A 20,398-nucleotide genomic window follows, 5' to 3' on the forward strand; every position below is an offset into this window, starting at 1 on the left:
AAATTGAGAAAACCGGAGGTGACTCATATACAGTCAGGAAAACACTGCATTGGTAAAATTATGATCCAATCAGGATTAAATGAAGCAGTGAAATTATTATTATTTTTAAAGATTTTATTTATTTATTTGACAGAGAGAGACACAGCGAGAGAGGGAACACAAGCAGGGGGAGTGGGAGAGGGAGAAGCAGGCTTCCCGCGGAGCAGGGAGCCCGATGCGGGGCTCGATCCCAGGACCCTGGGATCATGACCTGAGTGAGCTGAAGGCAGGTGCTTAACGACTGAGCCACCCAGGTGCCCTGAAACTGTGAAATTATTTTTTAAAGACTTCTTTAATAAGAATCTTTATTTAAGGGGGGCGCCTGGGTGGCTCAGTCGTTAAGCGTCTGCCTTCGGCTCAGGTCGCGATCCCAGAGTCCTGGGATCGAGCCCCGCATCGGGCTCCCTGCTCCGCGGGAAGCCTGCTTCTCCCTCTCCCACTCCCCCTGCTTGTGTTCCCTCTCTCGCTGTGTCTCTCTCTGTCAAATAAATAAATAAAATCTTTAAAAAAAAAAAAAAGAATCTTTATTTAAGGTACAATAATAGCCAATTTTCTAACAAATACCCTAATGGAGGTAAAGCTGTTAATATTAAAAAGAAGTATACTTTAAACGTGCAAGGTTTAAGAAATACTCATGCACCTCATCTAATTATCTTTTTTTAAAAAAAAACTCAAGCAGATGAAATGAATGCACATAATGGGGCTGGACAGCTGTCTTGCTCTCTACTATATCACCAATTTATTCTTTCCTGGCCATCAGAACCACGGGGTGGGGAGGTTAGCATGGCTTCTCAAACAGTCCCATCTTCTTGTGAGTTAAGGGGCAAGGCCAACTATACGTATACATTGTACGGACATCACCATGCCAAAAAGTGAGTTAATAGCTTTCCCTCTTATCACTGAAATGTCCCAAATTATGCTTCCCACTTCTCAATTTCAATTTATAATTTGGCTTCGATGCTTCCCTTTTCACTACGTCTCCTCCCCACAAAGTAATTATCCACTGAGCCAGAGAAAATAGATTCTGAATGAAGAATGCTGAACTTCACATGTACTCACTCATCCAACAAAATGCAAAGTTACTTTACCACGTTACACTCTATAATGAACTTCCTAACAACTTTATCAAGTATCTTTCTCTTTACTACCTTGTCCTGCTGGTCTTGAGCTTAGGCTACAATTAAAGTTTCTTCTTTACAAAGTTCACCTACTACCACCTCCTTTACATATCCACCCCGAAACATACATGCACACCCAAACACACATACACTTCAAGGTTTAAGCATCGTGCTTGGCTGCTCTGCTCAATTAACTGAACAAGTTATGTGGCTCCTGTCTGATGAACCTACTGGGGGCTGAACTTAAAATTTTCTATTGACAAAAGAAACCAAGAAACAAACTAGAGTATAGAGTTCGAGTCATAGTCTCTTCAAATTTCACTGAATTGATTCAAATGGATGTACTAATATTATAAACATTTTATAAAACAATTGATATAACGTGAACAATTATTTTGTTAGAATTTTAATTTTTAAGGCAATGATTCCATCTCTACAGTTTTCTCACCTCTTCAGCCCAGGAATAGACAGTATCTGATTTCTGGGGTGCAATGAAAAAATTCTTGGCTTCAGGAAGCCTCAAGTAATACCAGGAAATTTTAACAGCCAACAGAACAACTTGGCTGAAGATTGGAATTACTCTTTTTGAGCACTTTCAGTTCACTGCAAGTTGAAGAGCAGTCATAAATAACTATCTTCACACACAGGCTAAAGCCACCAAGCAAAGACACGTTTCATGAAATGCACATTAGTATCACAAACTTCTCTTCCCATGGAGATTTTTTTTCTTGCTACAGCCACATAATTACCATTGGAGACATAAACTTCTAAAAAAGGAGACAATCTATATGTATTTCTAAATAAATACAGTTTTGAAGAAATATTCTCACAATAACACAGAAGTGTATATGCTGAATCTATTTTCCTATTGGGGGCAAAAAAACCTCCTTCGCTATTAGAGAAAAACAAAACATTTCACAAAATTAAAATTGTGAAGAAAAGTAGTATTAAAACTATTGGTTTGCAAAAAAAAAAATTAAAAAAAAAAAACTATTGGTTTGCACAAAATTCAAGAACTTGTCTTACCTTGGTAAAATACACATTACAGGCTCTCAATAAGTGCTATTATTTAAAGGTTCATTTTTACCATTACTATTCCACATTTTATTGTGCGCACTGTACAGGCACTTCCATATAGTTAATCCACCCCATGGAACACTAGAAGGAATTATTATCCTACCTATATCAACGTGCTCAAAAAAGGTTAAGCAATTTGTCCAAGGTTCTGTAGTTTATAATTACTTGGCTCATGACAGTACTGTCTCCTTCCAATGTTCATGATCTTTCTGTATCATGCTGACTCTCAAAGCAGTTTTTTTAATATGTCTCAATTTTTCTATTTTTACTTAAAAAATGATTTTTTAAATATATTTTTCCATCTGAGGTCGACAACTATGTATTATGTACTAGTACTACAATCACTGGGTGCCCAAGGAAACAAAAGATGATGTGACCTGTGTCCTAGAACTTCCACCTTGGTTTGGCTAGATTTGTTCATGTACTTTGGTATTATTTGCACATTCCCCAGGCTCCCCTCCCCCAGCACACACAAGATATAATGAAAACCACATGAGGTTGAGATGACACTTAGGAGGATTTGTTTAGTCTTCTGGCAACTCATCCTGAGGGGGCCTCCCTCTTAGCCCTCAACTTCACCAAACCTCGCCTATCTGGATACTCTGAGTAATACAAAGCTTTAGACAAATCTTTCCCCTTTGCCTTTTTTAATAGGTAACCAATTATTTTTTTCAATTTAAATTCAATTAATTAACATACAGTATATTAGTTTCAGAGGTAGGTAACCAATTTTTTTTTTTTTAGGATTGTATTTATTTATTTGACAGAGAGCAGGAGACAGAGTGAGAGAGAGCACAAGCAGGGGGAGCAGCAGAGGGAGAAGGAGAAGCAGGCTCCCCACTGAGCAGGGAACCTGATGTCGGGCTCAATCCCAGGACCCAGGGATCATGACCTGAGCCAAAGGCAGACACTTAACCGACTGAGCCACCCAGGTGCCCCGGTAACCAATTATTTTTAAAACCATTTTTAAACATCATAAACAGATCAATTAAATTAATTAAAACAAATGAAAAGAAATAACACTTTTCTTAAATGAAATCTATTAGGTATATCATATCTACACCATACCTTCTTGTGAAACAAGCACAATATACATCAACTCTGAAAGTGTATCTAGGCTTTCTGTATTCTAAAATTTCTCTATCAATCTTGACAGAAAAATTGTTTTCCAAGTTGTCAGTCTCCTGGTCAAGATAAATGAATTCTAAACTTAAAATCTGCAAACCAAAATGTTATGTATCTTCCAGCAATTCTTCTTTAAAGTGCTTAGGAACTTCTCTTTTTTTTAAGATTTTTTTTTATTTATTTGACAGGAGAGAGAGAGTACAAGCAGGGGTAGTGGCAGGCAGAGGTAGAGGGAGAAGCAGGCTCTCCACTCAGCAGGGAGCCCGATGCGGGGCTCGATCCCAGGACCCTGGGATCATGACCTGAGCCGAAGGCAGATGCTCAACGACTGAGCCATCCAGGCACCCCGCTTAGGAACTTCCTTAACCCACAAACAGAAACTAAAAAATAGCTGTGTTTCTAAATACGTGATCAACATACTGTTTAATCCACCTGGTTTAGAACAGAGTACAAACAAACCAAGGTGGGGGAAAGCACAATGAAACCATGTAAAATGAAACCTGATTTGATTCAGAATTTGTGATAATTTGAAAGGGGTTTGAATCAAGTTTAAATACTTAGAATTTCCCCATGTTTCCATGCTCAGAACATAATTTTTCCCCGAGAAATTCAAATCTCACATATGATGCCTTTAAGCTTCTATTCCTCTACTACCTACATTTTTTTCCAACACACACCAGCCTGACCTGGTTCCTTTACTCATCAAACCACTAAAGTGTACAACTACATAAATCATTCTCGAGTCCTCTATCTTCTGAACACCCCTAAAGGGATACGAAAACTCACACAGATGTTGCCAGACCCCCAACAAAACAACTCAGTTACGATTTAACATAAAATTCAAACATATCTACAAATATTCTTTTTACTTACGATCTTTGGAAAAAACCCACATTTTGATTCATAAAAAGAAAAATTAGTTTCAACAATTTAAGAACCACTAGAGAGGAAAAAATCAATTATTTCCCATGATTAATGTAGTTATTCACAGTAACTATTATAAACACAGCTGTGTTGTCAAGGAGTTTTAGTTTCCTAAATTAAATTTTATATTTGGAAAATATACAATCGACAACTTGTACCAAAGAACATCTTTAGTTGATCTTGATTTAAAGAAAATTAAATCAAGATTGATCTTGATTTAAAGAAAATTAAATTCTACCAAGATATACTATTAAACCACAGCATCAAAAAAATTAAAGAATACAGCCTAATCAAAACCAGCATGATTACATTTGAACCAAATTATGTTCATATAATTTCCAGGTTAAGTCCAAATTTTTTAATCCTCAAAAAAAATAAAATTACCATATTAGCAATTTTTAAACTTAAAATTTTCATTGTTAAAATGGACTTGCAACATAATTCTTAATATAGACACTTCATTCCATTTCCTACAGACACTCAATTATCTCAAAATTAAAATCTTGACACCAATAAATTTAATCTATTAAAGTGATTTTAATCCACAAGACTTTAAAAGTAATGTTTCTAAACACAGATTACAAATAATTTGCACATATAAACAAAAATGCAATTTTAACAATAGCTAGCACTTGCTTAATTACTTGTCATGAGAAATGCTGCAGAGGCACAGCAAATTGCCTTGTAAAAAACGGAACGGACACAATTTATTTTAGAATAGGCACTCACCACTTCTTCCAATGCAGCACTTCGCCCAAAAGAACAAGTGAGGTGTGTGAGGCAGTTAACAAAGGATGAGAAAAGTTCATTTGGAATGGCAGTTAAAACATTTCGAGGGAACACAGTTATCAGGTTGCTGATAATGCTGGAGATTCCCACAGCTTCTGAATCTTCTATTTCAATTCTACAAATCAAGTAATGAGTATTATTGAGTGGTAGTAGAAGAAAAGTCCCAAGAACTCATTTCCAAACATGCAAATATTATCACCCACTCATTTTTAAAGGCATGTCTCTGTGTATTAATTTCAAATTACCCATATAACTATACTTCAGAATATAAACAGGGAAAAAAAAAATCACTGGTTTTTCTCTTCTAATGTTAAACACAAAGAAAAAACTGAAAGTTCCTTTTTCAGTTATGAAGGTAAGTATACCTACCCATTGATAGTATTCAGTAATCCCTCAATGAAGTGTGCTAGATAATCAACTTGTGATCCTTCATCGGGGAAGATAGGTCCATGAAGAGAAGCTAACTGGGCAAGGCACTGAAGAGAATCTTGTGCCATATCTGAATCTTCTCTGATTTTTCGATGTACCTGTTAGAAAGAATTACTAATCCATAAAAATAAATTCTTCTTTTGTAAGGGTCACGTGTCTATCATGCCGAATGAGGTAAGAGAAAAAATTCACTGTAGCTGGTTATTTCTAGAAAATTAATTCTTGAACTTAACTAAAATTGAAAATTGTCCCTCAGTCCACTTTACATTATAAGCCATGATTTTAAACTTATCAAGTAATTTTTAACTGAGGGCTACCTACATTTTGAAAATTGAACTGTCTCCAGCATGTTATGACAAAGAGAGAAACAGATGCCAGCCAGTCAGACATACTGCTTCTTCTAAAAACAGCAACAACGACAGTCATCTGTATTATGCTAACTATGCCTAGCTACAGCTTCTTGCTAAAGTTAGCAGACAAGTTCAATCAAGAGTATATAGATGCTGCTTTAGCAGAAGTAAACAGTTGCACACTTAGAAAACCAATATACCTTTCAATCCCTAAACATTCCCCCAGTATATAAGCACACTCTTTCATTACTCTGAGATTGCCCACAATTTGTTTGAATTTCATTTTATCCTATACCATTGCTATTAATAATGGCTAAATTTTTAAAATTTTATTTAAATTAAATTTAAGTCCACTTTAAACCTCATCTAGATCTTATTTCAATGATGCAATACTGATGTGAAACATCTGGTGCACAGTATGCTGTATGAAGGAAATGCTCCTGAAATACTGCTCCCTAGTTTTAGTGTGTTATTAATATTCTCAGATTTTAAAAGATGTTTCATTTCTGTGATCTGACATAATTAAACAGGAAAATACACTCAGGAAAGAAATTACAGGTAATTTTTTATCCTAATCCACCAACCACATTTAACAGCAACCATTTTCTACTTTCCACAAGCATTTGACTTCTCCAACCCTTCTTTTCTTACACAAATCTCTTTGCTTTCTGAATGTCACAGAATTTTAAACATTAGTTCTCTATTTGTTTCAAGTTACATTCACTTTGACTCTGCAAATCATTTATAAATTACTTGAAGTTACCATATTTCTCTTAAGTATTCACAGATACATTTTTGGGACACAGTGAACAGACACTCAAATCTTTATTCACAGATTGATTTCATTAATCTTTAAACCTTGAACTTCTTAAGGCTGTAAGAAATTTAAAATACTAAAGAGTCACAAAGTTAACTGATCTACTGACATGTTTAAAATATTCCACCCTCTTTGGTCTAGAACGGGGGTTGGCAAATCATAGCCTATGGCCAAATCTGGCCTCCTGCTTATTTTGTATGGCCTATCAGATGGTTTTTACATTTTTACAGGGTTGAGGAAAACAAAATCAAAGAAAAATGTTAATTTCAAACATAAGACAATTATACAAAATTCACATTTTAATAACTGTGAATAAAATTCTATAGGAACACTGCCACGCTTATTTGTTTAGGTATCATCATGGCTGCTTCTGTCCAACAATGGCAGAGCTAAACAACTGCCTCAGAGAACATATGACCAGCAAAGCCAAATATTTACTACCTGGCCTTTACAGAAAAAGTCTGCCAATCCCTGGTCTAGAATAACACAACTGTTTCTCAAAATACACCCTATTACATTTTAAGTTTTAAATAGTAAATTAAAAGTATAATACACAAATTCATATATCTACATTGTCCAATTCAAGAACTTCTGAACACAACTCATTCTCAAATTCCTTATCTGTAACTAAATTTCTCTCATCATGCCTTTTTACCTAATCAACACTTAAACATGTTATCCAGGGGTACATTCTGCCAATGAATATAATGCAATCCGGACAATAGAGGTTTTCTTTTCTACCTATAGAGCTAAATGGTTGCTCATTCCTGGTCGAGAAGAGAGGACCCAAAATATATGATGACCGAAATAGCTAATGTTGATTATGTAATAAAATAAAATAAACTGCCTCAGAGCCTGCATGTACTACTGTTGAAACTTAATTTATGTTCTCTGAAATATGAACCATATAAAACTCATGATAAGCCAATGATTAATTCTTGTATAATATAGTAGATTCTTGCCCTTCTTCCAATGTCAGCATTACAAAGGAGTTCTACCGCAACTGAACTATATTATACAAATTAAAAACTGAATTTATCACCTGAATAGGAAAAGCAGAGGGATACGGAAAAGCAAAGTCTAGCAGAACACCCAAGGAGGTGAATGGTGAAGCAAGACAAGGAGTAAAGAGAAGCAAGTCAGTAAGATAAATTCTATTGGAACATGCTGAATCTGAGATGTCTGTGGGCCATCCAAATTAAAACATCGAGTAAGCACTTGGATTATAAGGCTCTGGAACTCTGGAGCAGCCTGTGCTGAATATAGATTTAGGAGTCATCAGTGCAGAAGTGGCGCTTCAAGTCCTACGTGTGGAAGAGAGAGCCCAAGGAAAGTGTATACAGTCAGCAAAGTTGAGAACTAAGAGAGAACACTAATAAGTTTTGCAGTAAGCAGAGAAAATAAGAGACCATAAATGAGGTCAAGGAGAATCAAAAAGGTAGGAGGAAAAACTAATGAGAGTGGTTTTTCTAATACCTTATGGAAGAAAGAAAAATTGAGACATCTGTAAACTTCTGAGGGACAGAATGAAACCTAGAGTATTCCTAAATTCAGATGTGACCAACACATTTAAAGTCTTAAATTCATGCAATAGTATATTTATGTCTACCTACTCAAATCTAGAGAAATAAGGATATCCAACAGAAAACTGCTTTCTATTAGGTAATGAATTCACATAACTGCAAATAAATGAATGAAATTAAACGATTAGCCACTGTCATTTTTGTAATAAATTACAAATCAAAACTCCTTAATGAAAGCAATAGGCCACGAACACAAAACTGTTAAAATAACACAGTAAAAAGGGTTAACTTTCAACTTCAGAAGCTATTTGCACGGGGTGGTTCACAGCTGACAGGAGCAGCTGTCTAGTTTGTCTAGACAGCTGTTCAGATTTGGGGGAGCTGTTTCCAGTACTGCCAGCAAGTTTTTCACCTTTTCAAAAACTGCTGGAATGGGATCGTCTTTCAGTCAGATGAATAACACAAAGAAGTGAACTTGGATATGCATCAAAACAATTTCTGTCAGATGTGGCAGGCAACAGAATTTCTTAATTTACTTACAATTATCGCTTTCGTACGGACAGTGTTTTTAACATCATTTCTCTGATTTAAAGAATAAAATGTAAGGTAATGTTTATTCTGAACATTTCTATTTTATTTCATTTTTATGTATAACCATGGATGAATAACCTTATTCTAGGTATTATAAAATATATACCACAAAACTACAATATTTTAAATGGTTTCATCAGAAAAGGAAGGCAGTTGTAAGGATAGTAAATAATGTTTTTCTAACAAATGAAAAGGTAAGAAACTAAAATGGTTGGGATTAAGTAAAAGGGCTTCCTTTCTTTTTTTCTTAATTGGTCTTTATTTGGACTTTTACCCCAGTCATTATATCTAACTAGTGTGCTTGCACTATTAACAGCAAATCAGCATCCCTCCCCACTCCATACACACATTTTTTTCACCAGCTTTGGACTATTGTAGTGGGGACCCTCATGAGCAAACATAGGAACATATTGCTTACTTCTTGATATTTAGCAAATAATAAACAGGACTATTTAAAGTTACAATTGAAATAAATTGCTATTCAATAACACTAACTTAACCCATGACTGATAAATTAGTACATAAAAAAGTATACTACTCTACTACAGTAGTTCTCAAAGTGTGGTCCAGGGATCCTGAGACATTCCTAAGATCATGTCAGGTTATCTATAAGGGCAAAACTATTTTCATACTAATACTAACACAGTATCTGCCCTTTCCATTCTCACTGTCATACATGTATACAGTGGAGTCTCCTCAAGGTTACTTGACCTGTAATAATATTACAACCAACTGGATGCAGAAGCAGATCTGAGAATCTGGCCGTCTTCTATTAAGCATAACATTTGAGTTCTGCAAAAATATAAAACAATGCCACTCTTTTCAGGAAACTTCCCTATAGCTATTTGTTCACTAAAATGTTACTTATGTTAATATGTAATGGTTTGGCGTTGCTATTTTTTTTTTTAAAGATTTTATTTTCAAGTAATCTCTCTACCCAACATGCGGCTTGAACCCACAACCCTAAGATCAAGAGTTGCATGCTCCACCAACCGAGCTAGCCAGGTGCCCCCTCGTATTGCTATTTTTAAATGAATTAATTACTTTTTAAAGTTTTCAGTTTGAATTTTTAATATGGTAAATATTAATAGCTATAACCCCATAAACAAAAGCTCTTCGGAGTCGTCAATAATTTTTAAGAATGTAAAGGGGTCTTCAGATCAAAAAGTTTGAGAACTTCGGCTCCAGGACATTCAACTCTTCATACTTACATAACATTTTTATAAATTAGCAAGAACATTTCTAGATAATTTCTATTTAAGCAGATGTATTTGTTAGAAGAGAAGGCTTCAGAGGAGAAAGCAATCTGTCCTGTTTTACTTAAGAAAAATACAAAACATTGTACTCTTTTCAGTGGCACTCTTCCTTGGCCTTCACCACCAGAGATGAAAAGCAAGACTTACTGTGAAGAACAGCTCCATAACTCTGCTATCCAGAAGAGTCTCCCGCCAGGACTCTGTTGGCTTTAACAGCACATTTTGTGAGGATTCAAACATAGCTATATAATGTCTGCCCAGTTATCTAGTGTCAAGGTCAACAACAATAACATTCTTACTTTGTCTAAAGTATAAGTATATCCTAAATATAACAGGAGCAATCCAGAAAGAATGTAATGGAAACAGTTTAAGCCTCTTCACATATGCTACATGCATGAAGCTAAGGAATAAAAGGCATTAGGTGCTAAAAAAAAAAAAAATACTATAGGAATATAAGATCACAGTTTCATCAGAATTACATGTCATGCTGCAGGGATATAAAAACTTTGATAATCAGAGATCTTAATGGTAGCAACAAAATGAAAAATGTGAATATAAAACAGATGCCAAAATATATACAAAAAAGGAAAAATCAATTTCTGAATATTTATCCCATTTCCCCCAATATCTTATTAACAGCTAAAACTACATATACAAAATGTGAGTCTCATAAAAGACTACTTGAAAAAATAGTATTTTTCCCAAAGAAGTATATTCACTGGGTAACAAAAAAAGAACAAGAGCAAATATACATCATAGTGAAGCAGAGAAACTCCCACACATTAGATTATGCAAATACCAATTCCAGACAAAGAAATAATCAGTTTATGTACAACTCTATAGATATTCATTTAAAATCCCACAGACTAAAAATCAACTTTTATGGTGTTCAAGTGTTTCAATATCAAACATGCTTCAAATGGAATCCTATCTTTGCCATACTTCAAATAACCATAATATACTTTTAAGTGTCCACGAATATAATTCACACAAGGACACTGATGTAGAAACTGAGGTTAAGAAAAGGGAAAGCTGTCTGTGCATGAAGACAGTAGTTATGCCCCTTCCACTGCTAATCAGATATCCAGCTAAATACATCAACATTCTAATCACTCAATGAGAAATTTCAAAAATAGTTATCCAAAACTATAGCTTGCAAAAATTAGACACAAGTTCAAATGCTGTATTTTCATTAAAGCCCAAATCATTAACAGAGAACATTAAAGGCTATGAAAATGCTTTGGAAATCATTTTTTAAAAGATTATTACTTAACCCCCTTTTGAAATATCTAATATTTTGTCTCTGAAGAGCAAGGAGGGGACTACGAGTTGTTTCAGAAGAGAAGTCTGCTTGCTTATTTCGGAAAAATTGCTCCAAAAATGTTCTGCAACTCCATTTGATTGGTGAATAAAAGTGAAATTCAAGTCAGTCACATAATTTCACTTTTCTCTTCCTTTATCTGCCCCCTTGTGGAGGTGCAGGGAAAGAGTCAAGAGGACTTGTAAGAGGAACGGTTAAAACGAAGTAAGCCTGGATTTTGAAGAGAAAAAAAAAAATCAGCCCATGAGTGCTAAGATCAGTGTGTTAATAGTTTTTTAAATGATTTCACTTTCTCACTAGGCACACATTTTGATCTTATGTTGTTAATGTGCTCTGCATTCAGAATATACTGGTTGAATACTAGGTATTTTTACATGTTGTCTAAAATGAAGGCTTATCTTAGAGAAACAAGTATTTGTGGATGAAATCATAGGGTGTCTAGGATTTGCTTTACAATTATCTGAGGATGGAAGAGCATAGATTGAAACAAAAACTCAGAGCTAATGAAGCTGGGTATTTTATTTTTTGCACATCTTTGAAATTTTCCACAATAAAAGTCTGGGGCATAAAAAAAGGTTTAAGCATATGAAATAAAGTACCCAAGAGTAAGGCAATAAATTCTTTGTACTTCATAAAAAATATTCCACTTATTTTTTTTCCAGCTCTATTTTCCTTAAATTTCAATGTCCCATTTTATTAATTAAAAGGCAATGATTTTGATATATACTGTTCAGTAATGAAAAATATTTATTACTTATGCTCAGTACTGTGTTGAGCACCTGCATAAAGAAAATCATGACAATCTCCTTCAAATTTTTTAGGAGTTTGCAATCTTATAGTAAAATGGTAACAAACTATTATTTTATTGGACATCCAGATCTAACAAAGTGTATGTGCATAATTTTACTAAATATTTTCATCTAGAAAAATAACAGAATTTATTAGTACTTCATATGCTTACAAAAGGTATAAATTTATTGATGATTGATTGATTGATGAGAGAGAGCACAAGCAGGGGGAGCAGCAGGCAGAGGGAGAGGGGAGAAGCAGCTTCCCTGCTGAGCAAGGAGCCCGATGCGGGACTGTCCTGGGATCATGACCCGAGCTGAAGGCAGATGCCTAACCGACTGAGCCACCCAGGCGTCCCAGGTAAAAATTTATTTTTAAATTAGGTGGGATATGAGACAGATTCACATAACCATAGTAAAATGGTCCATCTCGAAGCAGACCATCTGTCAATTTTCTTATTAATACAGCCACCCAGGCAGCGAGCAAGTGCAAGCTGCTCTTTCTCAGAGTAAGAAAGACAAATACTTCAGGTGCTGGTACCTGCAAGAGAAAGCTAAAATCTAAAACCCCCAAGAGCCCCACACAATTCAAGCACAGAGGAAGAATATTGGGAGAATAATGGCAAAAGTAAAGTGAGTAATATTTGTCTTGGAAATATGGAAAATCTCATTCCAAGGGAAGGCGAGGAATCTCCTGCATCCTAACTAAGCCTCCTGGTTATACTCAACAAGGGGTTGCCAGTGTTCTTCAGTGAGTGGAAGGTGATCACTTCAAAGATTAGTAAGTATTACAAAAGAAAACAAAACCTAAACCAAGATACTTGTTTAATTCTCTTTTCTACCCTTTTTGTATTTAGAAAAAGTGTATGCTCCATAAATTCTTATGGATAGCAAGGATTTCTATGAAGAGAAAATGGAAAGACATACATTTAAGAGAGGGCTTTTTCCAGATATGAAATGGAGTGAACTGCAATTGCTCACCTAAACTTCAGGTTCAAAATAATCCTCAAATCTTTAATTTTTTTAAATCCTGGTTTCAGCTTCCCTGATCCTGGTCTGTTTTAAACATACTTTCCCTAGTGCCCAGTATGAATGGCCAAATTTCTTCTAAAAGCTGACAAGTATATTTTCAAAATGTTAATTCCTTACATTTTGCTAACACCACATGGAGATCTGTGAGTTCTGTATGTGACATCTATCAGAAAATACTTTCCCCCTAATTATTTTATTTTTTAAAGATCTTATTTATTTATTTATTTGACAGAGAGAGAGAGAGAGAGAACACAAGCAGGGGGAGCAGCAGAGGGAGAGGGAGAAGCAGACTCCCCGCTAAGCAGGTAGCCTGACGCGGGGCTTGATCCCAGGACCCCAGGACCATGACCTGAGCTGAAGGCAGACGCTTAACCGACTAAGCCATCCAGGTACCCCGGTCCCCTAATTATTTTAAAGTTCATGTGAGTTTTTTGTTTTCCAACTCCAAACCTCGAAAGGACTTTTTATCTTGACATGTTGTTTGCCTTCTTCTTTTTTTTTTTTTTAAAGTTTATTTATTTATTTGACAGAGAGAGACACACAGCAAGAGAGGGAACACAAGCAGGCGGACTGGGAGAGGGAGAAGCAGGCTTCCCACCGACAGGGAGCCCTATGCGGGGCTCGATCCCAGGACCCTGGGATCACGACCTGAGCCGAAGGCAAACGCTTAACGACTGAGCCACCCAGGCGCCCCTGTTGTTTGCCTTCTTTAGAAAACTCATTTATAACACACTTCGCTCAGAGGTTACCCTAATTGTTCTTTGAAGAATTAATCTACAACACTGCAGACTTAACTACCTTCTTATAAGTCAGCCCAGCACAACCACCACCACCATTTTTGCATAGTAAAAGTGCACACATACTCATGTTGGTACAATAAGATACAACCATGTAACTTAATTACAAATAATATTTCTATTGAAAGAACATGTAACTACCTCAAAAGCATTTTAACAAAAACTTAAACATTAAAAGCAACAAAAGAACAGTGTAATAATGAATAGAACAAATTTTTAAGAACAAAGCTATTCAGACAAAAAATACATGTTTTAGTTAGCAGACTGTGCTGTGAAACTGCTGATGTGGTTACCTTCATAAGAAGCTATGAGGGGGCATCTGGGTGGCTCAGTTAGTTAAGCGTCTGCCTTTGGCTCAGGTCATAGTTCCAGAGTCCTGGGATCGAGTCCTACATTGGGCTTCCTGCTCGGCAGGGAGTATGCCTCTCCCTATCTCCTCTGCTTGTTCTTTCTCTCCCTCTCTCAAGTAAATAAACAAACAAACTCTTCAAAAAAAAAAAAAAAGGCTATGAGGGTTCTTCTGTATTACCTGAAATATTGTTACTATGAATATACAAGTATTACTTTTCAATTAAAAAAAAAAAGTGAGAAGCCTATCACAATGTGAATAGAACGGTCATATATAGATCTGGACCATATGTGTACATTCAAAATGTAAAAAATCAGGGTAATTCAATTTTTGATTTGGTACTGCCAATTAATTGACTATTTCTGTATGTTTGTATAAGACACCCCAAAATACCACTTCTTTCCCAGATAATTCATAATGTAGACTACTTTAAAAACAAAAGACTACCTCTAAAATTCAGAAATCCAGTATTTCTATTCTTTTTTTTTTTTATAAAGATTTTATTTATTTGAGAGAGAGAGAGGAGGAGCAGAGGGCAAGGGAGAGGGGCAAGCTGACTCCATGATGAGCCCAACACGGGGCTTGCTCCCAAAACCACAAGATTATGACCTGAGCTGAAACCAAGAGTCAAACGCTTAACCGACTGAGCCATCCAGGTACCCTAGCATTTCTATTCTTAAGACAACATTTTAAAAAGGATTTAAAGTTTTGATTTATACTACCTACTACATTAACATGCCATAATATCTACACATTATACTGCTTTATCTTTTTTATCCAAATGTATTATCAGTGAAAGAGAAGTCTAACAATGAAGTGATTATTTACTAATTAATCATTTATTAGTTATACACCTATTTTACACCTATCAGATTTTAGGAGACCTACAACTCACAACAGGTTGATACTAGTTAAATAGCTAGCATTTACCAAAATCTGAATCAGATTTTAAATCAAGAATTTTCTTGGCCTATGGCTTTAAACATTTATCTACAATAAATACTGAACTCAAGTAATTTATATTTTGTATCAGAATAATTCATTTGTAACCAAATAAAGAATTCAGGAAAACAGCCATCCAGAGCTTTGTCTTTTAATAATCCTATGTCTTTTTAAAAATTTGTCATCCATATCTAATCTTACTTTACCTTCCCATATTTTCACCAAATTCAAAAACCACAAATTATAGTACAATATTTGTCATTGTATCAAATACAAGCCCACTCCCCTCTTAGCAAGAGTTCAAATTCTGAAGTGCAAAAACCCAACCAGTCTTCTAAGTTCAACGCTATCTTAATCCTCTGGAAAATCAGCTGCAGCTAGATGTAAATTCAACTGCACTTCAGAACAGCGAAGAATTAACTCTCTATTCTCTACTGTCTGTTTCACAATGTTCCTATCTAGCTCTAAAATTCTCTGCTTAGGAAAGCTCAGAAACTTCTAAGAACTCAAAAGCATATAAATGTACCACCTGCCCTATTTTATAACTGCATGACCAGAGAGAAACACACTAGGCTAAGAGCCAGAAGGACAGAAATGAATGCACCCTGCTACTGACTGTCACTGGATAAATCCTACTAAGTCTTCTGTCCCGAACAACAAGTCTTGAGGTCTCAAACAACAAACAGTATTATCAGTAAGTACATATATCTTAACACGAGGGGAGAAAAGTCATCTTCTGAGACACTGGTCCTTACAAATGCAAATGAGTTGTTCATCTACTAACACCTTTAGTAAGGGTATCATTTTGTGGTGGTAACGGACAGTAAAAAGACAATGAGTTATACAATAACTACAAATCATCCTCAAACAAACAGAGAGAGAGTATGAAAATTACCATAGCCTATACTTATAAATACTTTGATATAGGAAGATCTTGTAGCAACAATGAACATTTTACAAAAGTAATAAAAACTTTAATTTCTCCATCTTCCCATATTCTTTTTAAGCCACCTCATTAGTAAAACCAAGTTTCAGAGGCAAAGGGAAAGCCAAGTTTTTCTTCTTAAACATTTATCTCTGTCACTATGAGTTTTTCTAACAATAAAAACTGTTATTTCTCTTTCTGGCACAACACAGAACAAATGAGCCCAGTCTTACAGACAGCATTTAGTCCAAGTAACCAAAAATCCTTTGAAATAAAGGAGAACTGACCTCACCTGAATGTTTTCCCAAGCCTTGCCTGCAAATAGTAACGTTGGCTTTACTGGAAATCCTAATTTAGGTGAAGGCTTCTATATCCCATTACTATTTTATGATCCAGTTAGCTTTCTCCAAGAGACTGAGTTGAAATTTTTTTTACTAAAACCAAATCAGATCCACAAAAATAGAATATCAATAAAAGGCAGTGTAACCAAACTAAAAAAAGAAGTATTATTAAAGTCAACATACCAAACATACCTGCCAAACATTCTTATTACAAAATGATACTGTGATTTATGATTAGCATTGCCAAAACCCTTAAGCATTTATGGACACCAGGTGAACTCCTAGCTAAATAATCTTAGCAGCATAAACAAACAGCCAAGAACTAAAATAATACTTTGGAATCAAATCACCTTACCTCACTAATTAAATAATATATATTTGTTAAGCATCTATTACTATATGCTAGACTGTGAGAAGGTATCCAGGCAGAGAAAGTCCATGTGAAGAGATGCCAAGGCAGAAGGAAACAGCTTGTGAGAGCAGCTCTAATAAAATAGCACAGAAAAGTTTTGAGAAGGAGACAGAGATCAGACCATCCAGGATGGTAGAGGCCATTTTTAAACTGGGATGATGATATGACAGAGGATCATGGGACCAGGGACACTTTCTTTGGACAGCAATGATCTGAAACAGAATGAAAGCAGGTAGATTTCGTCTCAGTCTCCATCAACAAAGTGAGACTGGGGTACATTCAGTAAGTAATTAGCTCACTGGGCCAGGGGGTGATTCTAACATCTACCAAATCCCAGGAGCTATATACATTGCTCCACCCAGGCCTGAGGTGGAGGATGCTTTCATAAATTACCTTTTACACATATAAAAGCTACATATAATAAGTCCTTAATAAAGATAATGGTTTGCAGATGACACCATGTATATAAAAATTTTTTTTAATCCACTAAAAATACTATTTGAGCCAGTAAATTCAGCAACATTACATGGTACAAGATTAACATTAAAAATGTATTTCTATACACTAGCAATGAATATGAAAATAATTTTAAAATCAACTCCATTTACAATTGAATTAAAAAGAATAAAACATCAGGAATAAATTTAACAAAAGAATTCCAAAACTTCTACTCTGAAAATTATAAAACATTGTTGGAAGGAATTAAAGATCTAAATAAATGGAAGGATATCCCATGTTCATGGATCAGAAAATTTAACACTGTTAACATGGCAATACTCCCCAAACTGATCTACTGATTCAATACAACATCTATCAAAATCCCAGCTGCCTTTTCTGCAGAAATTGATAAGCTAATTCTAAATTTCATATGGAAATGTAAGGGAGAGAAGACAAAATAATCTTCAAAAAAAAAAAAAGAAAAAGAACAAAGTTGGAGGACACACACTTCCTGATTTCAAAACTTACTACAAAGCTATAATAATCAATACAGTGTGGCACTGGCATAGTAACAGACATAAAGACCAATGGAATAGAATTGAGAAGCCAGAAACTGTCACATTTACAGTTGGGTAATTTTACACAGAGTGGGGGATGGCAGGGACAAGACAATTCAATTGGAAAATATCTTTTTCAACAAATGGTACAGAAACAACAGGATATTCAACATGCAAAAAAATGAAGTTGGATCTCCACCTTATACCATATACAAAAACTAACTTAAAATGATGATAGACCTAATATATGACCAACCTAACTGTATGGGCTAAAAACCGTAAAACTCTTAGAATAAAATATAAGATTAAATTTTAGACGCAGTTAAGGGTCTAAATTAAATGGCCTTAAGAACAAGAACAAAGTCGCAGTCCTGACACTATCTAACTTACTATGAAGCTACAATAATTAAGACAGTGGGTACTGGAGAAAACAATGGACAAACTAGATCAAAGGAACAGAATAAAGAGACCAGAAACAGATCTACATAAATGAAGTCCAATAATCTTTGATAAAGGAGCAAAGGTAATACAACAGAGTAAAGACAATCTTTTCAACAAATAGTGCCTGAACAAATGGACATCCAAAGCTAAAAAAAAAAAAGAATCTAGACACAGACCTTACACCCTTCACAAAAATTAACTCAAAATGGTCACAGACCTAAATGTAAAACACAAAACTAAAATTCCTAGAATATAGAAGAAAATCTAGATGACCACAGATTTGACAATGACTTTTTAGATATAATACCAAAGTCATGATCCATGATGGAAAGAACCAATAAGCTGAATTTCATTAAAATTAAAAAGTTCTGCTCTGTGAAGGACAATATTAACAGAATAAGCCAAACACTAGTAGAATATATTTGCAAAAGATATTTCTGGAAAAAGACCATTATACAAAATACACAAAGAACTCTTAAAGTTCCACAATAAGAAAACAAACAATCCGGTTAAAAAATGGGCCAAAGACCTTAACAGACACCTCACCAAAGATATACAGATGGCAATAAGCACATGAAAAGATGCTCCACATCATATGTCATCAGGGAAATGCAAATTAAAACAACAATAAGATACCACTACACACCTACCAGATTGGCCAAAATCTGAACACTGACAACACCAAATGCTACCAAGGATGTGGAGCTGAAAACACTCATTCACTGCCAGTGGGAGCACAAAATGCTGCAGCCACTTTGGAGGACAGTTTGGCAGTTTCTTAAAAAACTAAACCTACTCTAACATATGATCCAGCAATTATGTTCCTGGGTATTTACCTAAAGGAGTTAAATATTTGTGTCAACACAAAAACCTGCACACAGCTGTATAGTCATAACTGACAAAACTTAGAAGCAACCAAGATGTCCTCTGATAGATGAATAGATAAGTAAACTGTCATCCAGACAACAGACTATTATTCAGTGCTAATAAAGAAATAAGCTATCAAGCAATGAAGAGATATGGAATCTTCAGTGCATATTACTAAGTGAAAGTCAATCTGAAAAGGCCACATACTATATTATTCCAATTACATGACATTCTGGAAAAGGAGAAACTACTGAGACAGTAAATGATCAGTGGCTGACAAGGGTTTGGGGAGAGGCAGGGATGAATAGGTGGAACAAAGAGGATTTTTAGGGCAGTGAAACTACTCAGTATGGTGCTGTGATGGTGGATACATGTCATTATACATTTGTCAAAACCCACAGAACACCAAGAGTGAATTCTAATTTAAACCATGGACTTTGAGTGACAATGAAGTGTCACTTGAAGGTTCATTAATGATAACAAATGCACAACTCTGGGGGGGGATATTGATAATGGGAGACTGTGCATGTGTGGGGGAAGGGAGGATATAGGAAATTTCTGTACCTTCTGCTCAATATTACTATGAATCTAAAATTGCTCTAAAAAAGTCTATTTCTAAAAAAACCTTTCTGACCTTGGGTTATGCAAAGTCATCTTATATCAGAAGCACAAACAACAAAAGAAAAAAATTAAAAATTTCTGTTTCATAGGCCATTATCAATAAAGTAAAAAGTCAATTCACAGAATGGTAGAAAATATTTGAAAATCATACATCTGCCAAGGGATTTGTTTTATATATTTATAATATATACACGACTCTTACAATTCAAAAATTAAAAAAAAAAAAAAAGAATCTAGATTCTTTAACTAACTAAATAACTCAATTTAAAAATGGACAAGGGAGGGGCGCCTGGGTAGCTAAGTCAATTAAGCCTCTGCCCTTGGCTCAGGTCATGATCTCCGGGTCCTGGGACAAGCCCCGTGTCGGGCTTCCTGCTCAGTGGGAGTCTGCTTCTCCCTTTCCCTCTGCCCCTCTCCCCGACCCCGCTTGTACTCTCTCTCTCTCACATAAATAAAATCTTTAAAAATAAAAAATAAAAATAATAAATGATAAATAAATAAAAATGGACAAAGGATCTCAACAGTCATT

The 20,398-nt window shown here is 35.2% G+C and overlaps 1 protein-coding gene across 5 annotated transcripts in view; it reads right to left on the reverse strand.

Moving 5' to 3' along the window:
• XPO4 (exportin 4) overlaps positions 1-20,398 on the reverse strand; it is a 117,903-nt gene that overhangs the window by 37,030 nt on the left and 60,475 nt on the right. For all 5 annotated transcript variants that reach the window (XM_081815396.1, XM_081815398.1, XM_081815397.1 and 2 more), the window contains 3 exons: positions 10,186-10,298; positions 5,442-5,599; positions 5,013-5,187 (listed from right to left, as the gene is read on the reverse strand). In XM_081815396.1, coding sequence (XP_081671522.1) covers positions 5,013-5,187; positions 5,442-5,599; positions 10,186-10,298 — 446 coding nt within the window. The remainder of the gene's footprint in view (positions 1-5,012; positions 5,188-5,441; positions 5,600-10,185; positions 10,299-20,398) is intronic.

This window comes from Leptonychotes weddellii, chromosome 3, assembly GCF_054177405.1.
Source record: "Leptonychotes weddellii isolate Sample4059 chromosome 3, ASM5417740v2, whole genome shotgun sequence".
In the NCBI taxonomy this organism is placed as follows: Eukaryota; Metazoa; Chordata; class Mammalia; order Carnivora; family Phocidae; genus Leptonychotes; species Leptonychotes weddellii.